General features: G+C 46.1%; 2 protein-coding genes across 3 annotated transcripts in view; one reads left to right on the forward strand and one right to left on the reverse strand.

The window, feature by feature from the left end:
* Nucleotides 1-21,322, reverse strand: part of LOC144754529 (uncharacterized) — a 148,428-nt gene that overhangs the window by 87,309 nt on the left and 39,797 nt on the right. The gene's annotated exons all lie outside the window — the stretch shown is intronic.
* PIGC (phosphatidylinositol glycan anchor biosynthesis class C) lies at nt 896-20,759 on the forward strand. Of its 2 annotated transcripts, none has more exons than XM_078642430.1 (2): nt 896-1,220; nt 15,746-20,759. In XM_078642430.1, exon 2 carries the CDS (start codon nt 16,007-16,009, stop codon nt 16,931-16,933), a length of 927 nt encoding a protein of 308 aa, XP_078498556.1. In that variant the 5' UTR covers nt 896-1,220; nt 15,746-16,006; the 3' UTR covers nt 16,934-20,759. The 2 variants fall into 2 exon arrangements, with proteins under 2 accessions (XP_078498556.1, XP_078498567.1); XM_078642441.1 differs by lacking the exon at nt 896-1,220 and adding an exon at nt 14,929-14,973.

Genomic DNA, 21,322 nt, shown 5'->3' on the forward strand with positions numbered 1-21,322 from the left:
AGTGTAATTTACTCTCTGGATTTCCCTTCTCTTTTCGAAACTCAGGAGCAGCAACATTGTCTTGGTGTCACCAGGGCTTTAACCCCGCCCATGCTCGGCCACCGTGGCTCATGACGAGCTGAGCTCGTCATGAGCACCGGGGCGCTGTGCGCGCCCCCTGCCCCCAGCACAGCGGGGGAATTAGCCCCGCAGGCAAGGGGTTAAGTGGAAGCTTTTTCAATATTATATACAAGCCATAGTTACTGTTTCTTTATCTTATGTAACTAACAACCATTCACAAAGCCAATAATCCTGACTTGTAGTAGGTATGATTTTACTAGTTATATCATATATCTGGATGCAATGACAGAAACCGCTAACTACACGTCACGCGGCACACTATGCTACACACAGATTTTTAGTTTATGTATTTTTAAGCCACGTCCTTAATTACACTGGCCACGCCCCTTTGAGAACACCCCCCCCCCCCAGTTTTTTCATCCCACTTAAATCCCTGCTCAGTAGATATATGTATTGTCACCTACTACCTTGTTACTCTGAATTTCTTATGTAATTTACTTCGCTCTATCGTAAAGCACTCTGACACTTCTGGGTAAATAAAGTACACGCTATATAAAAACGCATGCATAAATAAATAAAATTCTCTCTGGGAAAAGTGGCAACCCTAATTTAAAAGGGAGGAAAAATCACCCACATGTTCTTCCCCCATCTATTTGCATCTAACAGGAGAACAGTACAGAAGAAAGCTAAACATAAATTGTAGCTTAAAAATAGGGAGTCCCCTGAATACACTGGGTGTTTCTGTGCATGGTTGCTAGCGTGTTTGCGCCATTATCAACAGTACAGGATTCTTATTCGTCTGCGAAGCAACAAAAAACGTGCAGGCATATGAAAAAAATCCACGAGAGGGCGCAAGTGGACCATCGTTGAAACGGCGCGATTCCGGGTACTGAAATTCATGTTCAATCACAAGAACAAACACCATAGAGTTGTACGAAATTAATAAAGAGTTGCAGGTATTTCTTAAAGACGAAAAGTGAAACAACCCCAGCGGTGGCGCTGTGAGCCTCAGCAATCTGAAACTAAGTAAAGATGCGCAGAAGGGACTGGATTAGAGGCGAGTAGCCGCTTTGTCACCTGGGATACCAAAACACCGGAAACGGCTGGAACCCGGAAGTGAGCAGCATGGAAGCTGAGATACAGGAGAGAGACTGCTGCAGGTATAGTATTTATTGGACGCAAATTGGGAGACGCCTAGGTGGGCCGGTCGAGGAGATTGAAGAGATGTTTCCGGAATCCTTTCGGGGTGGTTTTCGGAGTCCTTTCGAAGGAAATACGGTGTTTATATATTGTAACATCTGACAATTCTGAACAGATACTCTTCAGCCCCCAAGATTATTGGAAACGGGACAATGTTGCTCATGCGATCTTGGTTCTTGATGATTAGTTAAGCACAATCGTTTTCCCCCATTGGTATGCTGGTCTATTTCTGAATTTATAGTACAATACACAAAATATAGGTATTTGAATTAAAGGATAAACCAGAACTGAATGAGGTACTTAAGCAGAAATTTGAGACTGCAGCAGGTCGGATGATATATTTAGATGTCCTGGTGATGGATGGTGTGTGCTGATATTTGCATGAGCGCCAGTTGTTTACTCAAGGTCCAGCAAAGCTGGCTGTAATGTATATTCTTCCTGTACAGTACTGCTCCGAAAAGCCTGGCAGACCTAGACAGAAAACATAATATATGACCACAACTCAATTGGAGCATATTCCCTGTTTTTTTTAACCTTCAGAACCATAATGGGAAGGACAGTTCTCTGCGAGGTGACGGAGGCCATAGTCACAAGTGACCGGCCAGCATGCCCGCCAACTGTAAATTGCCTTCTGTGTGCTAAATAGAACCTGTATGTTTAATTTAGCTGGAACCTTTGAGCACCAGAAACTTTATGCGCTTGTTGGCTGTTGTAAGATTTTCAGGTAGGCAGCAAGACACTTCTTAGTAGTTTCAGGATAGGTTTATTAACCCTTTCTATGCTGATGACGGAACTGCTCCTTCATCAGCTGCGGTGGCACTGTGCTGATGACGGAGCGGTTCCGTCATGGCCCAGCCGCCGCGCCTGCGCGGCGCTTATTCCGCGCCTGCGCTGGGCGTTCTATTGAGTGGGCGGGGCCATGACGGAACCGCTCCGTCATGAGCACAGCCCAACAGCGGCTGATGACGGAGCGGTTCCGTCACCAGCATGCGGCCGCCGCGCGGCCTCCCCGTCCCCTTAGCGCTGCGGCGGAATAGCCGCCGCAGCGATGCGGTTAAGTTACAGTAGAGCAACACACCTCGCCAGCTGACCGACCATCAACTGACAAGTGTGGAACATTCAAGTACAACATAGAATATAGACAGGCATTCTGGGAGGCTTAGTAGGTAGGGGAGGAGAACAAGTTTACAACATTAGCCCTTAATATACTAGCTGCTACACTACAGTAATCTATGCATGGCATATTGTCTAGAACCTAGATCTGCCCTTAGTTGCACATATGCGTCAGTGTCCTCGTCCTACGTACCTGTGTATCGTCTCATATGCTATGTCTGTCATTTGTAATCTAAATGTTACAGTGCTGTTGCCTAATAAATGATTGAGAGGGTAATTTCTACGAAAGTAGGTCCTTTATATATTAGACAGCCATTTATTTTCAAATTCGTCCCTTTATGCTTTAGACCAGCTCTTTACATTCTAAAGCAAAATATATGCATAGATGGTCCATTTTAGGGGTTGGCAGAATTTGGGGTCCTAGTATTCTGCCGAGTTACATGAAAACTCTGAGATTCTGCAGAGTTTTACCAACAGGTGGTAATAGGCACTTCGTGCTGTGATTTAGCGCTGGTAGCGTGCTTTTCGTTTCGCACTGAAAAATCAGCATGGAGGGTCCCACAAGGTGTGACAGAGAGCTCAGGTACTCAGGTTGATTTTGCTGCCACTTCTGTAGATTTTCTACCTGAGCGGCAACCTTCTCACTGTGATCAGTCGAGACCGCCCACATTAGAAAAAAACTTGCTGGCTGTCCTTCTGGTGACCTGAAAGCACGCTAGGGGACGCCAGATCTCGGTGGTGCTTGCCAACTTACTGGTCTGGAGTTGCACGCAAGAATAAAAAAAAACACCACTTGACGATTGAAGGAATTTGGCCGAAACTCCGTATTACAAGAGTAAAGCAGAGTTGCCAAAATTCAGTGGGTGGTATGGAATATTCTGCCCACCCCTAGTCCATTTAAATCCTAAACTATCAGCCCGTCCCGACGTTGTCCGGGTATGAAATAGAATGTGTGTAATGTGTGTATTCAGATACGGTCATTCGCGTGTTCGCCCGCTTGAGGCACAGCTGCAGCCCTGGTTGATGTTAGCAGGCGCGTGTCCCCCCGCTTGAGGTCCAGCTGCAGCCCTGGTTCATGTTAGCAGGCGCATGTAATTAGTGTAGTGATCCCCAGCCTGAGCCCGGCTACAGCCCTGGCTAATGTTAGCAGGCGCGTGTAATTTGCCCCTAAATGCAGGTGTATAGGTCTTCCCTGTCATTTAATCCATTTGGATTCTTTGTATTAAGCTCCAGTATGTACCTGGTCTCAAGGAGACGGAGTTTGGCCTCACGGTCACCTCCCCTCCTTGATACCTCTACTGCGTCTATGACAAAGTATTGGAGCTGATCAGGAATGCCCAGATGTTTAGCTTCAAAATGCCTGGCAACCGGATAGTTTTGATCGTGTCCCGAAATTGCACGTATGTGTTGGAGTATCTGTTTGTGAGCGGGCAGCTTAGTGCTGCCCACATATTGTAGCCCACACGGACACTCCAACACATAAATGGCATATTCCATTTTGCAGGTTAGCCACTTAGTGACAGCCATAGGTTCCTGTCGAAAAGGGCTTTTGTAATGTGTCCTGTTACTGCCATAGCGGCAGGCTTTACATTGAGGACAGGTCTTAAAGCCCCTTTTGATTGTTAACCAAGTATTTGAAAGTTTTGGCTCAATGATGTTACTGACTAAAGCCTTTGACATGGAAGGAGATTTACGAAAAGTGAGCAAAGGCTTTTTGCTCACTTTATGCCCAATGACTGGGTCACTTTGTACAAGATTCCAATTCTTGTATATGATCTTTCTAAGATCCCCATGTTGGCGATTATAGGTCAGAATGACCCGGGAGGAGATTTCTTGGGTCCCCACATGTTGTTGGTCAGCTCTCATACTGGTTCTATCTCTAGGGACTAAAGGTTCTAGCCTGCTAATGGAATTGGACCGTTGAATAGCTCTTACCAGGCTAGTATTGGAATATCCCCTGGCAAGGAAGCGCAATCTGCAAGCCTCCTGCGCGGCCGCGCATTCGGCTTCTGTACTGCAGATTCTTTTAATCCGAAGCATTTCCCCGAAGGGAATGCTCCGGATCAGGTGAGCTGGATGGTAACTGTTGGCATGTAATATTGTATTGCCAGCGCTGGGCTTCCAATATAACCTGGTTGACAATCTGTTGTTATCTACAAATACCTCCACATCCAAAAAACATATAGAGATGGGACTGATGTTGGAAGTAAAGTTTAAGTTGATGTCGTTCTTATTGATTACTTCTACAAAGGCATTTGCACTTTCCATGCTCCCCCTCCAAACAAGAAATACATCATCAATGTATCGTAGGTACAGTAAAATATTGTTGGAAAACTCTTGGTGTTGGCCAAAAAGGACACGCTCCTCCCACAGCCCCACTTGTAGGCACGCGTAGCTGGGGGAGAAGCAGGCCCCCGGGCCACACCTCTGACCAGCTGGTAGATGACCCCATTGAAAATGAAGAAATTTAGCTTCAAGCACATCTTGGTCATATCCAACAGCATTCTGTTATGGGCCATCGAAGTGGGGGGGCATTTGTTAAGATAATATTCCAAAGCCTTGAGTCCATCACAGTGTCTTATGGAGGTATATAAGGATGAAACATCCAAAGTCATCAGTAACATCTCAGAATCCCAAGCAAAACGTTCAATCTTGCTCAGGAAATCGAAAGAATCTTTCACATATGAGTTCAAAGACTTGACGTGATCTTGCAGGAAAAAGTCGATATATTTGGAAACATGCTCAGTCGAACTGTCAATGGCAGAAATTATTGGCCGGCCAGGTGGTATGTCCGTGCTCTTGTGAATTTTAGGAATTAAATAAAAGGATGGAATGACTGGATGTTCTTTTTTTAAGTAGCGGAACTCATCATACGATAAAAGGCCCGCACTTTTCCATGCCTCTAATTTGTGATATTGGTCCACCCATGTGGTTTTCACTATTTGGATGTTACTTCTGCGATAACAGGTAGAGTCACCCAGTTGGCTTTCTGCCTCCTTCAAATACATTTCTCTGGGCCAAAGGACCACATTTCCGCCCTTGTCCGCTTGCTTCACGATGATGTTATGATTAGTTTGTAACTTGTTGATTAGTTGTTTATAACATCTATTTTGTTTGGAAATGCAAAACTTTTTCTTATTTGTGGCTGTATATAATTTTTTAATGTCTTGTACCAGTATTTCTTGGAAAGTATCCAAGTTGTCGTGAACCATGACTGGCTGGAATGTGGATTTTGCTTTGAATGGCGTAACTTGTTGGCTGACAGAGGCGTGAGCTGTCATCGTCACGTTTTGGGTGGATCCTTCATTTTGTAATTCCCAAATTGTTTCAAATGTGGTCTGGCTTTGGCTGTTGTCTATTGCTGGACTGGGCATGATATCTGAAAGGTTATTCCTTTTCGGATGTAATTCGAAAAACGTGTTCAATTTCAACTTGCGGGTGAATCTGTATATGTCCATCCTTGTGTCTGCATAGTTCATGTTGCAGGGTGGGCAGTATGAAAGCCCCAAATTCAGGACAGCAGTTTCCCCTGTAGTTAATTTCAAGTTTGGGAGGTTGATTACGGATTTTGGTTTGATTTCTTGGTTGCTTTTCTCTGAAATTGTTTCCAATGACCCTGTCTTTCTGTATTGCTTCCGCTTGAGGTTCCGGGCATGACATTTTCTCCGTTCCCTGCGTTTGCGATTTGCCCGCTGCCTTTTGCTGCATGAAACTTGAAGGGCCTCAAAGTTTCTCGACGGTCCTGGCATAGGCAGTTTATCTCCTGGGCCAGCGATAGCTTTGTAAACCCCAGATTAGCATGCCTGGTAGGATCTAGCTCAGGATCGCTTTCTGCTGCAGAACTCAGGCTTGAAAATGAAGTTGCTGGTAACATTGTGGTGCCTGATGCCTGCTGAGTTGTATTGTTTGTTCTTACTTTAGCTTTAGCTGCTGCATATCTGCGGGCAAATGTGAAGACTTGGCCATTTAAGTAATCTATCCGGTCTCTTTCGAACTTGAAAGCCTTTCTTTTCTTTATAATCTCTTCCTCCTTACTCAATCGGTTCATCATGTCCGTCCTCATTTTAGTTATTTGATCTGTGACTTCTATTTTGGAAATTTCCAGTTCCAGAATGTCAATTTCCTTTTGTAGTTTGTTACGGTCACTGTCTGCATATTTCACCAAAATGTGCAATAATCTATTCGAAGATTCAAGGTTTGCCTCTGCCCACTCTGTTAGCATAGCGGGATCGGGATCCTCATAGCTGGGAGCGATGGTACTCCTTAATCCCCTCGGGACACGCCCCACCTCTAAGTAACGAGATAAGGACCGATGTTCCCACCACTTGGATTGTTCTGCGCGCATATAGCGCTCTAATTTTTAGGTTTCGACCTGGCGAGGGGCAAAGCCCCTCCCAGATCGAAAACTTTTGTTTTCAGTAGGGATGTTTGGACCGCCTCTGTTTCCAATTGGCTAGCTCCATAAATGGAGACTAGACATTGGGAGACAGAGGCTGTCAATCGCGCTTTCTCTTGAAAACGCGATTCGGGGGCGTTTCTGGTGCTTTTTTAAGCCCCGCCCCTTTGTCCCGGGCCGCGCTGCGATTGGCTGCCGGCCCAGGACACCCCCGTGACGTCATTCCCGGGCCGCGCTGTGATTGGCTGCCGGCCCGGGACCTGACTTGTTTTTATAGCTTTTGAGGTCACGAAAAGCTTACTCTTTATGGCATCCTTAATTATTCCTTTGCATTTACTGTGGCGAAGCTAGGTTCCTTGGTCCTAAAGTCCTCTTTGCCCCTCTTTGACTGCAGCATTTTGACAAGCCTTGTCATCCTAATAAAATGCCGGGCTTTGAACTGTAGTTCATTCTTTCTACCTGCTATATGGTGTGTGTAGGCACCGAGTTTCCTCAATGGCTGATGCTCACTGCAGCACGTGACTCGGTCTCCTAGGAAACGAGTCTGTAAACACACCGAGCGCAGGCATCCAGCACTAATAACAAAGACTGACAGGAGGGCGAGAGGCCGGCGGTTCACAAGACTGTCTTACAGCTACCTCGACTGCTGGATACTCAACTTGCAAAGGTAAAAACTCAATCTGCTTCTATTCGTCCCATAAGCAACTGACCCCATTTCATGCATGACTCAGCCCGTCTAGACGTGTTGCACATCAGCACGTTGCATTCTGGGACTTGTATTTTCACTTGTAGCTCTGCAATATGAGCTAAGGTCGTATGCAAAGGGCTGCTGACCAAAATAGAAGAATTGCTATAGGAGTTACACGGGGCTTTCATGGCCACCTGACAGATGTGAAAACGAACTAACAGGTAGCTGTCACGCTTCCTCGTGCCGGGGGAGTTTTTTTTCCATGCTTGTTCAGTTCTCGTATTTGTAGTCCTGCACCTGCATTAGAAGAATCACATTTTAAAGATCCAGATGCGTAGATATCCAGCTCGGACAACTAGGAGCTCTCTTCAAAACATACAGCTACATTTACGTGGATTATTGAAAATTCACTGACACTTTACAATTTGGGCGTGGATTTTGTTACCGTTTTCATTGGCTTTTGGCTACGTCAGCCAAAAGCCGGGAACGCCCCCGAATCTGGTCCGGCCGGGCCGCAAGCATATCGGCTTTGCCAATGCCTGGTTGCTTAAGCCGATTCTACTCTTTTAAAGATAACTGCCTCCCCGGGTCCTGTATAACCATGCTGCCTTTTAAGTCAGCAAGATGTTACTCTCTCCTGTGCCGCATATCTGTCTCTGGTGTGTGTGCTCGAACCCCGAAAGTATCCGAATGACGAACGAACGGAGACTTGCTCCTGTCCAGTACCCTCCTGCCACTTCAACCCAACAAGCTGTTACTCCCCACAAGTGCCGCATATCTGCATTTGGGGTGTGTGCTCCAAGCCTGTAACAGTGGAGGGGCTGGGGACGGGTCAGTTCAGTGGAGGGGCTGGGGACGGGTCAGTTCAGTGGAGGGCTGGGGTCAGTTCAGTGGAGGGCTGGGGTCAGTTCAGTGGAGGGCTGGGGTTAGTTCAGCATCTGGTTTGGGAACGCGATACGGCTGCTCCAGAGGCTCTCCTGCTCATTATGCCGTGTAGCTGTGCTACAGCTGCTGCCGTCAGCGCTGGGCAGTGCTGTGGGTCAGTGTGCCTGCAGGTGTGAGAGAGCTGCTGCAGCCAGCGGTGGGTGCGCAAGAAAGTTGCTGCAGCCAGCGGTGGGCAGTGCTGGGGGTGAGCGGGAGAGCCGTGTGCTGCAGCCAGCGGGGGGGCAGTGCTGAGGGTGAGCGAGAGAGCTGCTGCAGCTAGCGGGGGGCAGTGCTGTGGGTACATGGGAGAGCTGCTGCCTCCAGCGGCGGGCAGTGCTGTGGGTACATGGGAGAACTGCTGCAGCCAGCGGGGGGCAGTGCTGTGGGTACATGCTAGAGCTGCTGCCTCCAGCGGGGGGCAGTGCTGTGGGTACATGGGAGAGCTGCTGTCTCCAGCGGTGGGCAGTGCTGTAGGACCCACGGGAGAGCTGCTGCAGCCAGCGCTGGGCAGTGCTGTGGGGTAGGCGGTAGAGCTGTTGCAGCCAGCGGTGGGTCACTGCTGTGGGTGTCCGCCTCACTGTGCTGTGGGAGAGCATCTATAATCAAAACTAGGCAGTGCTGTGGCCTCCTGTCACTTTCTGTCTCCAGTTTCTGAATCCCCACAAAGACGTGCCGCGGTCACGGCTTCTAACTTCAGAGAGGACTCGGCAGTGCTCTTGGGCAGCTCAGCTCAGCTCGCTGCCGCACCGCAGCTGACTCGCATTCAAAGGGTTGCTGTGGTCACAGATGAGAAGGCGGACTTTGGGTGTTGAGCTGAAAATATCGAGCAGTTTCTTTGCAGCGTTCATTGCGTATACTTTTGGACAGATCTGGGAGTGCCGCCCTGCCCTGTCATCCGTGATGACCCGAGATGGGCTGCAGTGGTGTCTGTAGAGACGTGTGCGCTGGTGTACGTAGGGCAGAGACATGCAGAGCAACTGCATGAAAACACCACGAGCCCGCACCACAAAGGGAATATGTATCACAAATTCTCAGTGCAGCTGCCCCCTCTCCCCGAATGCACATTATATGTATGTGCACAGGATTCACAAAGAACTGCGAGTCTGGGATGCTCTTGTGCAACGCCGCGTCACGCTTACATAGTTCACTTTTCTGCAAAGCATGACTGGGCGCTTTACGATGGGTGAAGTGGAGCACTCACATCATTCTATTAGCATGTGCACAACAGCAGAGTCCAACAAGCGGCCAAGGACGGGCGGTGCAAACGGGACACGCCCACGAGGGAGGTCAAGGCCAGGTCTGTGACGGAATCCTCGAAACCAGGGCGTGATGGGGCCTAATCCCAGTAGCGCCGTGAGACCATGGTAATGCGATGCAGCACTTAACTCATTCCACAAAAGAACACCCCCCGTTTGTTGACTCACAAAAGAGGTGCGAATGATTTGCACCCCAGCTCTGTGTCCCTGAACGGCCTAAGTTTAAAAGTGGCTACATCTTTTTTCCTGTCTTTGTAAAGTGTTATGTGAAGCTTTCCAGCCACTTATAGGCGCTGTGACAGATCCAATGGAGGGGGTGAAGAGCGGGAGCAGATGCCTAACAGTCATTCAGAGGCTAGCCGATGGTGTTTGTCCGGGGCTGGCTGGCCAGTCTTGCATGGGTACTCTTCGTGAGCAAGTGAATATTGCGATACAGAGGGCTTTGGGTATGCGACAGAGCTCGATCCACGCTGGTGGGTTCTGCGCAGGCGGGCGACTGGCCAGCCTGTGGCAGGGTCTGAACAGGTATAGGATGGGCAAAGTACCTCGTCCCAGAGCAGATGATGGGTCACTACAATCCCCCAGAGATTCAAGTAGAAGCAAATGTACTTATTGACACGTCATTAGCAAGAGACGGCATCACACCCTAGAAAGGCTGTTCACACCCGCGTTATATACTTTTTTAGGTTTCGACTGCAAAAAAGCTGCGCAAGCAGCTTTTGCGCAGGAGAAATCTAATGATTACAGTATGTTGCTCGGGAATCCGCCCTCTGTTCCATTGGCTAGCTCCATAAATGGAGGCTAGCCATTGGAACAGAGAGGCGTCCGTCATGGCCGGACCAGATTCGGGGGCGTTCCCGAGAATTTTTGGCTTTTGGCTATGTCAGCCAAAAGCCGGGAACGCCCCCGAATCTGGTCCGGCCGGGCCGCAAGCATATCGGCTTTGCCAATGCCTGGTTGCTTAAGATGTGGTTTCCATAACGGAGCCAACTATTATAGTATAAAGGTGGAGGAGTACGAACAGCGCGATGCAAGCCCCCTGTAGAGGATCACACGATGTCAGAGTTAAAGGTGGTGGGCGGAGTTTCGTTTTTTTTTGTAAATGTGTGTGTTTTTGCCATTCTGCGGCGGGGGGGCGGGGGGAGAGGTTACTTTTGAAGAGTCCCGCATATCTGCATCTGGGGTGTGTGCTCAAACCCAGAATCCACAAGACGAACACACGGAACCCGATTCTACTCTTTTAAAGATAACTGCCTCCCCGGGAGAGCTGTGTGGGCTGTGAGCTGTGTGGGCTGTGAGAGCTGTGTGGGCTGTGAGAGCTGCGTGGGCTGTGAGGGCTGCGTGGGCTGTGAGAGCTGTGTGGGCTGTGAGAGCTGTGTGGGCTATGAGAGCTGTGTGGGCTGTGAGAGCTGTGTGGGCTGTGAGAGCTGTGTGGGCTGTGAGAGCTGTGTGGGCTGTGAGAGCTGTGTGGGCTGTGAGGGCTGTGTGGGCTGTGAGAGCTGCGTGGGCTGTGAGAGCTGTGTGGGTGTGAGAGCTGTGTGGGCTGTGAGAGCTGTGTGGGCTGTGAGAGCTGTGTGGGCTGTGAAAGCTGTGTGGGCTGTGAAAGCTGTGTGGGCTGTGAGAGCTGTGTGGGCTGTGAGGGCTGTGTGGGCTGTGAGAGCTGTGTGGGCTGAGATAGCTGTATGGGCTGAGAGAGCTGTTGGCAATGTAAATAACAATGCCATTTATTTATAAGTAAAAAAAAAAAAAAGAAATGTCATGAGCAATGCCAATAGGTCTAACTTTTCCAAAGGCGAAACCATTGCATTGTAAATGCTTGTTTTAAAAGGTCTCTAGTGGTGCTATTGCCGGCATCTTGAATTAACGGTGCGGTGCTCCAGCCGGGGAATCTGGAAACATGGAATCCGCTGCCTCAGCTCGGCTACGCAGTCTGTCGGCGGACATATTGCAATGTGCTACAGTATACGGCAAATGTTTTTAAATATGCACTTAAGAAAACGACTATCAGGGCAATTAAGATTGAGAGTCCTGCCCGATATCGCACACACTCCTTACTGCTGATTCCGTTTGTCTACTCTGGTTCAATACACAGACCTCTCCTCCGGAGCACCGAAACGGAGAACTCTGGTTGCTATCCCACGTAGACCAATTGACGGTTTTGCAGGGGCTTACTGCGGCTTTCTCCTCGCCGGAGATCGTATGCGTTCTGTACCACGAACAAGTCCCGGAACAGCTGCTTCCTGCCGCGTTGCCCTAAACAAGGAGGGGTTCCACTCGTACCGTGAAAGCCATAGGTACCGAAGTATTTTTGGAAAATCGTCACACTGCAGACTCAACTGCTCCCATCCAAAATGACGAAGAGTGGACCCAAAAGTTGCTGGTGCAAATAAGTGGATTTTATTTCATAGTTGCCAGCGCTGCCGCCATGACGCGTTTCGCCTCCAAGGAGGCTCGATCACATGACAAACTGCTAGCCTTCGAGCAGACAATTTAAAGTGACAGTGCAGAGTGATTATCAATAGACATAGTAAAAATACTGTGCAAAAAACGCAATAATCAAAACAATGTATTGAAACATGTTAAAATTTGCACAAACTGCCTGTACATTGATAAACTTAGAAAATCAAGTTTTCTAGAATGACAATTATTTTATATATATACATCGGTCATCCTAATTTGCAGCAAAATGTTGCAATTTCCTAAATATTCACAACAAAAAATTCGTCTATGTAAGGAAACTAATAGGAAACCTGATATAACAATGTATAATATATAAGCCAATGGATACCTTATAAAATCATCCATTTTCTAACAAGGCAGTTGAAACCGTCATATTAAACGGAAAAAAAAACGTAATTCTGCGCAGAGACCATACTGATCTTGTTGACAGTATGCATCGTAGTTAAACACATAGAGCTATACCACACCGACGCCCTTCTGTGGCCCGAGTGCTTTTTAGACGCACCCTGGCCAAGCCACACACTGCGTTCGGCCCTTTCAGATGCACCCAGGCCAAGGCACACACTGCATTCGGCACCCCCAGTATGTGTGAGACAACGGGCAGTCCCCCAAGGGAGTCTTGCGATTGGTTACTTACCACGCTTCGAGGTGAACGCCTTTGTGACGCCCCCAGCACACGGCCACAGCAGACGATCTGATTAATGTACGACCCAGATGGCATGAAGTGCGGAACGTAGCACACACCCCCAGCGTTTGTCACGCCTCCAGCGTGCCCCTTGATGCGGCGCAATTGCGTAATTGGCGCTTCACATGGCATGAAGGGCGGACACACGCTCACAGTGCGGACACACGTCCACAGCGTTTGTCACGGCCCCAGTGTGTCACGCCTTCAGCATGCCCCTTGATGCGGCGCAATTACGACTCACATGGCATGAATGGCGGAACATACCACACGCCCCCAGCGTTTGTCACGCCCCCAGCACACGCCCACAGCAGAACGCAGACACACTCACAAGGGACTACTATGCTGGCACGGTTCGTTTATCTTTTAAATGTATATTGTGGCCGTCTGCATAGCCTATGTCCTTCTGCTGCAACTGCCCTTTCCAACGCTGTATTGGGTGTTGTGATTGGTGCTGTGGTTACTGAGATTACCCGCCTCAAAGGTTTGGGCTCTCTCTTTATAATATTAGTATGGATAGACAGTTTATGTTTTAGATCCAGCGCTAGATAGACGTTTGAAGTGCTCAATACCATTTTTTTTTACCAGACACACACTTCTGAAAAAACCCTTTATGTGCTAAACATCCGTTATATGCGAGATATATACTTTATGTACTAACCTGACTCTACATGCTCTAAATACGCCTTGTACTTGGTATATATCCCTTTGTGCACCAAACAGGACCGTTGTGCACTAAATAAGATTGTTTACAACAGATAGAGCTTTTGTAGACAAAATAGACCCTTTTGTACATGAGATAACACTTTACATTATGTAGATCTGTATGCCATAGCCAGATTTTTTTCTCTGTTAGTCTTATTACGTGCTTAAGTCGTAGGCAGTCCTACATTGTACTTTTATATCTATATTCTCTAGGGTATCCCTTTGCATGCTAGATGGAACCTTTATACCCTAGACAGGCCCCCCGTGAAGTACGACTCTCTAGGTGCTGGATGACTGTTTACATACATGATGCTCTTTTTAGCTGTTAGGTGGACTATTCACACCTTTTACGAGCTAGAATGTCAATTTACATGCTGGTTGCTCGAATCTAGTTAAAGAAAGCAGTGACTTTTTCATACACAGTTCAAGAGCACTGGAAGAGTGGACCCTCATCATGGTAATCTCTCAACCTAGGTGTCCCTCAGTTGAGGGCTTTAATCGTTGAGCAATCTTCAAGATTCTGTTTCAGATCCTGATCCCTTCCGAAGCAGACATTTTGCTCCATAGGTCATTAGAAAAATTGCACACGGTTTTAAAAAGATTACATTTACTGAGAATGAGAAATGCATTTGGAGAGGATATAAATAGTTAAAACCCCGTTCTTGCTAGGCAGGGAGTGCAGAAGGAGCCAGGCCATGTTGAAGCCTCCCAAAAGATCCGAGTACTGCTACAAGAGGGATGTACTCCAGGGCACTGCAGATATCCCTATTGACATGAAAACACAACAGAAGCTGCCCCAAGTGTCATGACTAATGCCTAGATGATGCTAAGGAAAAAGAGGGATGGCATCTCACACAAAAAGTGAAGGAATGTCCTCCCTGTCTCCAGGTGTGGGCCCGCTCTGCACCAAAGCGAGTTTTTGGAGAGTGAGGACTGCCGGTGATGAAGCATGACACCTGGTGGTGTGTGAGGACAATCCTTCACTTTTTGTGAGATGCCATCCCTCTTTTAACTTAGCATCGTCTAGGTTTCAGTCAGGACACTTGGAGCCGCTTCTGTTGTGTTTTCATGTTAGTTTGGAGGCTAGCTGACTCCAAGCGCCCGTGCCTCTTTTTCCCTTCCCTGGAATCTTCTAGGGTTAGTGTGCTACATCCCTATTGGCATTTCACATCTGACTGGCACGTTAAGTATATCCTATTGAAGAAACCGAGGCATTTAAGGGTTCTCAGTTGAGATGATTAAATCAGAAAGCGGGCGAAGCAGGGGTAAGAAGGATGGATTCCACAGCTGTCTCCTGGGCAAAGGGTGAGAAAGAATGCTTCCACTATAGGGAGGAGAACAAAAGTGTCTGCTTCTGTCTCCTTAACAGAATAATAGAAGGGTGGCATCTCTTTTTTCTCTAATGCAGAGCTACGAAGGCTGAGTTCCACCGCTCTCTCCTGAGAGGAGGAGAGAAGGATTGCTTTTTCTGTTTTTTTACTGTGGAAGGGTAAGCAGGATGATTACCAATATTCTCTACTAAACAGGGATAAGAAGCATGGGTTCTATTTCGATCTTGTATACAGGGTTTAGAAGGATGACTTCCAAAATCCTCTTTTTAAGATGGGAAGAGAAGTATAGATTCGATTTCTCTTTACTTGGCAGGGGATGAAAAGATTGGCTATCACGACACTTTGCTTAGTAGGGGAAGTGGGCAATGGATTCCATAGCGTGCTCTCAGGGCAGGGAACAGCAGATTGGCTTCCACAGTCCTCTCCTGGGCAGTTGAAGAGAAGAATGGGTGTCTTATCCTGGTTAAAGGAAGATAAGGACGGCTTACCCAACCGTCTCTTCACTAGGGTTCCATCACAGCTCCTTATCATACAACTGCACAGTATGTGGACAGAGTGATAGCTTCCACTGCTATGAAGGCTTTACATTACCAGAGTGGACACTTGGGTAATTATTTCAAAACATCAAAGCCTCCCTCACCACATAATCACAATTGAGCTCAAGTTTGTGCTATAAGAAACATATTCTCTGTGATCTGCACTAGTGCTAGCATCACTAGCTGGTTATAGAAGTATATACAATTTAAAATAGTTGCCTTAAACCAGATGTTTTTGATTTGCAATGCGTAGAATATGTTCCCTGTGTTCCACTGTAACATACTGAGGGCAAAAAGAACAATGTTTAAGAGAGAAGAGATCATGACCTATTTTATGGTTTATGTTAGAAATTTCTTTGGGAACTTAAAATTAATTTTGTATTTGTGTCTGCAGATATGTGGCAGTGGGAGCAGAATGAAGGCATACTCTGCTGAAGATGGAAATGTTTGCTTTGTCTTTTCCTGCTGGATTCTGAAGTTTCCTACTCTACTGGGAAGGGTTGAAGAGCATTTGACTTGCTTTGTCTTTTCCTGCTGGATTCTGAAGTTTCCTACTCTACTGGGAAGGGTTGAAGAGCATTTGACTTGCAAATTCTTGAACACATTCTGGAATATCTCTTCCTTGACTTCCCTCTGTTAAATTGTTGCCCTGGTCATGGGGATATCCTTACAAGAGAAGCAGGAACAAGCAGAGATGAACAGCCCTAGGGAGGCTGCTGCAGTGGGCTGGCGGAAAGTTCTATATGAGCGGCAGCCGTTCCCAGATAACTATGTGGACCGGCGTTTTCTGGAGGAGCTGCGGAAGAACATCTATGTTCGGCGCTACAGCTACTGGACTGTGGTGTTTGAGTCCGCTGTCGTTATTCAGCAGCTCTGCAGTGTGGTTGTCTTTGCTGTCATTTGGTGGTACATGGACCAGGGTTCGCTCGACCCTCAGTGGCTCTTTGGAGCTAGCCTTGCTTCTTCACTGATCGGTTACATCTTGTTCGATGTGGTTGACTATGGGGCAGGCCGGCGAGAGAATGAGCGTACCCGATGGGCTGATCTAAAGAGCTCCTTGGTTTTCCTGGCCTTTACATATGGCTTCTCCCCTGTATTGAAGACACTGACTGAGTCCATCAGTACAGATACCATATATGCCATGTCAGTGCTCATGCTCCTTGGACACCTTATCTTCTTTGACTATGGGGCAAATGCTGCCATTGTATCCAGCACCCTCTCTTTGAACATGGCCATCTTTGCTTCTGTGTGCCTAGCCTCCAGGTTGCCCAAGTCATTACACACCTTTGTCATGGTGACCTTTGCCATTCAGATATTTGCACTCTGGCCTGCGCTTCAGAAGAAACTTAAGGCCCACACGCCTATCTGCCATTTTGTTGTCACTGTGATCTTCGCCCTCTCGGCCACAGTGGGGCTGCTGACCATCTCGGGTGTTGGGGCCTTGCTATTTGTCTTGTTACTGATTTCCATCTCCTTCATTTGCCCCTACTACCTCATCTGCCTGCAGCCTTTCAAGGACAACATCCATGGCCCATGGGACGAGGCTGAGATCACAGAGGACCTATCTAGGTTTCTGATGTAGCAGGTAGATACCTCCTCAAGGGTAATAGGATGGTGTCACTGGCACTGGATGAAGAGATAACTACAGGAGACAGCGAGCAGGCTCCTGATCCTTTCATCGCAAAGGGTCATGGGAAGGGCTCCAGGGGATAGGTGGAAGGCAAGTTATAATTATATTACATTTAAAGCAGGCATCACATGTGGTGATATCAGGCTAGGTTGAGGGCAGTGAAAATGGCATCTACGTCTAGGTGATGGTTTCCTCAGCTCCCCATGAAAGGTAAAGGACAACGATTGTGGTCACACTAAGAAGGTACTGGGTGAGATGAACCCACAATTGGTAAGGAGCCCATATTGCATTCCTCACATCGCTGACTCAAGGTTTGGTGACTTCCGTGGCAAGGAGAATATACAGCTTCGTGAAAAGTATATCCAGTGAGATGATTTCCAGGGCAACTAGGCTTAAAATTCCAAGGTAGCGACCAGGAGGCTTCATCTATCTCTCCCAATGGTGACATCAGTTGCAGCTCTCCTCAAAGGACAGGGACTTTATCAAGTTCCCAGGAGATTCTGGTTACACCTCTATTGCTTCTTGATTTATCTTGCCCTATTTCAGTAATGCTGGGTGTACTGGAGTACTTCTCCCTCTCCCAAGTACATATCTCATAAACATGGATGTGGTTGTAGTGAAGCAGCTATATAGACTCTCAAGGGGAATGAGGAGGTGGGAGAGTCGGGCTGTGCGTCATAGCAATGGGAGCTGTAAGGTGCAGTACAAAGGGAAACAGAAGCATTTGTTAAAACTTTTGATATACATATACAGCACTTAGAAATCCATCTTAAATCTAGCCATGCATTTATACAAGGCTGAAAGGAACGCTTCATGAGTTGTGCCTGCCTATGGACCTGCAGGTCACATTTCCAGAATGACAAATGAGAGTGCCAAACAACAGATATTCAAGTACCATGGTACAACTGGGTTCGTGGAGCCCACTACTTAAATAATCATTAGGGTTATTGCATCAGCAGTTGGCACTTAAGAGTTGTGAGGTGGGAGTGAAGAATCTGAAACAATTCTAGCAACAACAAAAAATAATAATAGGTCAATAAATGAAGTTGGGTTTCGAAATGAAACTGATGATTACCTAATTTTGTTCGACAAACATTTAATGCCTAAAGGGTATCCACCTTAATTGACCAGAAAATGTATTAAAAAAATCAGTAGAAACCACAATGTGGCCATTTTCTCTACATCGAAAATACTTCTTAGAAAATGTCCTAGAAATAAAATCTTTATTGGTTCTCGACTAGCTGGCGAGGAATTGTAAATCGTTTTTATACTGGAAAGTTCAAATCTGGCACACCAATCCATTCCTTACAAAAAGCTTTGACTCCATTTTTTTTTGATTTACCTATTGCAAAAGGTTATGTTGGTGTTCACGAAATGCTGATCCACAGAAATAAAACGTCTGGCAGAAATTGCATTATGTAAATTGAACTTACTTTGTTGCTTGGTGGTTTAATGTCAGCAAGTTGTGCTGAGGAAAATATGCCAACGAAGCATGAGATATTCTTTTATAATTTTTGTGAAATGAGTTTATTGCATTTGGAGTTTAGTTACATAAGTATGAAAACTGGCTGTATATCCGCCTTCAATCGACTTGTCCAATATTGGCTTCCTGTGTTTAGCATGCTTTATGTTCTGGTAAATCTACCAGAAGATAACGCTGTACCAGTAGATAACACCACCCAGTGCTGCCAGGCACTTGCCCATAGTTCACATCAGCAGCCAGTCTACACTTCTCCTGGCCTCCTGTTGCTTGGTGACCAGGTCCCTCAGACCTCAGCGGCCAGGCTTGGGAGTCTACCTTTCTGTCCTCTCTCACTGGAATCCACCACTTATCCCCTCATTACACTAACCCTGGAATTAGGGGGTGAAGATATCCGGGTGATCAATGCTAAATCAGGCTGGCATCACCACCCCTAAATCTGGGCATTGTGAGTTAAAGTTTCTCAATTGGGAAAATTGATGGATCAAAAACAGCTTTTCCAGGATTCTGAAAACTTTAAAGCTGTCATTAGCTCTGAGCAGAATGTAATCCAAGGTTTGTTTCCCAGACTATGGATAGTGACCCTCCATTTCTAGTTACATAACTACTGTATCTCTAAAATATTCTTGCCCTTCCTGTCCTTTTAGTGAGACGTATTACTTCCATTTAACCAAGAGGCCAAGGATTGTTGTTTCAAATCTGAGACCATTTCTCAAATTCAACTATTGTGGTGATTCCACAACTAGCAAAGTTATCAACTTGTAATGTGAAAACATGAAATAACCCATAAAAAATATTTGGTTCGGTATTAAGGACCACCATGTCCCCGAATATCAATTCAGGGAAGTGGATCAGAATTATCCTTATGTTCACTATTTTAAGGGGCTAGGTATCAATGACTAGAAGCATTTTCTTACATGTAAAAAAACACCAGTTCACAGAAAGCGATGTACTTGAACGTTATTTTTCCACCTTTGGCAGAATCATCCTCGGATAAGTGTGAAGATGTGGGTCTGTTCCCGGAGAAACTTAAGCAGTATATCCACATTTCACTAGGGGTGGAACTCGCCGAGTTACCTAAAAACTCTGTGAGATTCAGCGAACTGTGGAATTTTGGTCGCTGATTTTTTTAGTGCTGGGAGCTTGTCCTGCACTGTAAAATCAGTGCGAACGGCTCACTAGAGTGCGTTGCTTATTCCTGTTGCTCGGGTAGGTTTTTTACTTGAGTGACAGCTTTCTCAACATGAGTGGTAGGAACCTGCTGCTACCGTCTGTGTTGAGACATCGAGCTGGGACTTGTCCTAGCGCTCAAATTTTCTCGCGCGCCAACTTAACATTGGCAATTCACGCATGAGAAAAACACTTGGCGGCGGTGGTGATTTTCTTGAACTCCGCCCTACAGGTGGGGTGCAAAGAGGGCAAAACTCTGCCAGCGGGGGTGAGTTTATGGTGCACCCCTACATTTCACCTGACAGTAGGCTTGGCTGAATAAAAATACATTGTGGTATAAATTCTATGATACCCAAAGACTGTCATATTGCTCTAACAATAATGTACATTAATGCCTGAGTTACTGAGGACAATTATTTCCTTGTACTCCGAGGCAAGGTAATAGTCTATATGGGCCCTCATATCTTTAACTTCAGATAAGGTGTCTATGAAGAAAGGTTTGAAACAAGGATGTGTCTCAACTCCCTTGCTTTTTAACTTGTATATAGCTCACCTTAGTACATACAGCTCTTCAAGAGACACATACATTTCACTCGAAATTTGGTAGCCTATCATTCCCCATGCTCCAAAGGCCAACAGTCCTGTTATTCTGGATCAGACAGCACTTGGCATGCAAAAAGGTCCCCCAAATTTGGAAGTTTACTGTGTAGCAAACAAGTTCAACAATGATAAATAAAAATACCAAGATAATGGTGTCTGGCAGGAAAATATATCTAGAACTGTCAATTAGAAACCTGCGGCTTTCAGATTCTCTTGGATGTAGCACTTCCACACTTGCAGTCGAAATCATTAATTATGAAACAAGTGAAATTAATATCCTGTTAGAAAGATTGCACAATAGAAGGGAAAAACAACTTTCATGACTCACAATTTAATCATATGCTTTTAATCAAGGCCAGGAATGCATACATTTCCCTCATTGCCCGGATTTTCCTTTTGACAATATTTACAACCTTATGCTTGGTTTATTTATCATAACTTTCAATGTTTTATACTTTCATTGTACTTTGTATTGACACCTTGTTTTTCTCTTCTTAATATCAAATAAAATTTTCTTGAACTTAAAAAGGAATGCATACATTTCCATAGATATCAGAAGCGCAAATTTGCCAGACTGTGCTTCTGTCTTTTCCCACTTCTCAACTGTAGGTCTGGTTGGAAACAAACGCAAGGGAATACGCAGTGCCATGTCTGTTCTGCCAGTTCAGAATCATTGGTACACATTTTATGTGTTATGTCAAGGACGAGTGACATTCAATAGAGGGTTCAGAAACCAACATTCAATTGTTTGAAGATCAAAAGGTGGATTAAAGAGGTTCTAGCATGTCTGAACAGAGCAGACCCTGAGCTGTTGGGCTTTTCATAAAATATATGAACCTTGTATTATGTAAATGACACTGTAAATGGGTGTTATCCATTTTATGGTCATTGAATAATTTTATGGAATACTGTTATTTTCCAATTTGTACATATTATTTTCACCTTCCTCATCTTGTGACTGACGATACCTCAGCCTTTGTAATTACGGCTACAGATGGAGGTATTGCTGGATTTTGAATAATTTAATTTGCAAAAGTTTGCATTAATCTGAAAACAAACATAAATACAAAATACACCTTAATGCCTGCATA

This window comes from Lissotriton helveticus, chromosome 1_1, assembly GCF_964261635.1.
Source record: "Lissotriton helveticus chromosome 1_1, aLisHel1.1, whole genome shotgun sequence".
NCBI lineage: Eukaryota > Metazoa > Chordata > Amphibia > Caudata > Salamandridae > Lissotriton > Lissotriton helveticus.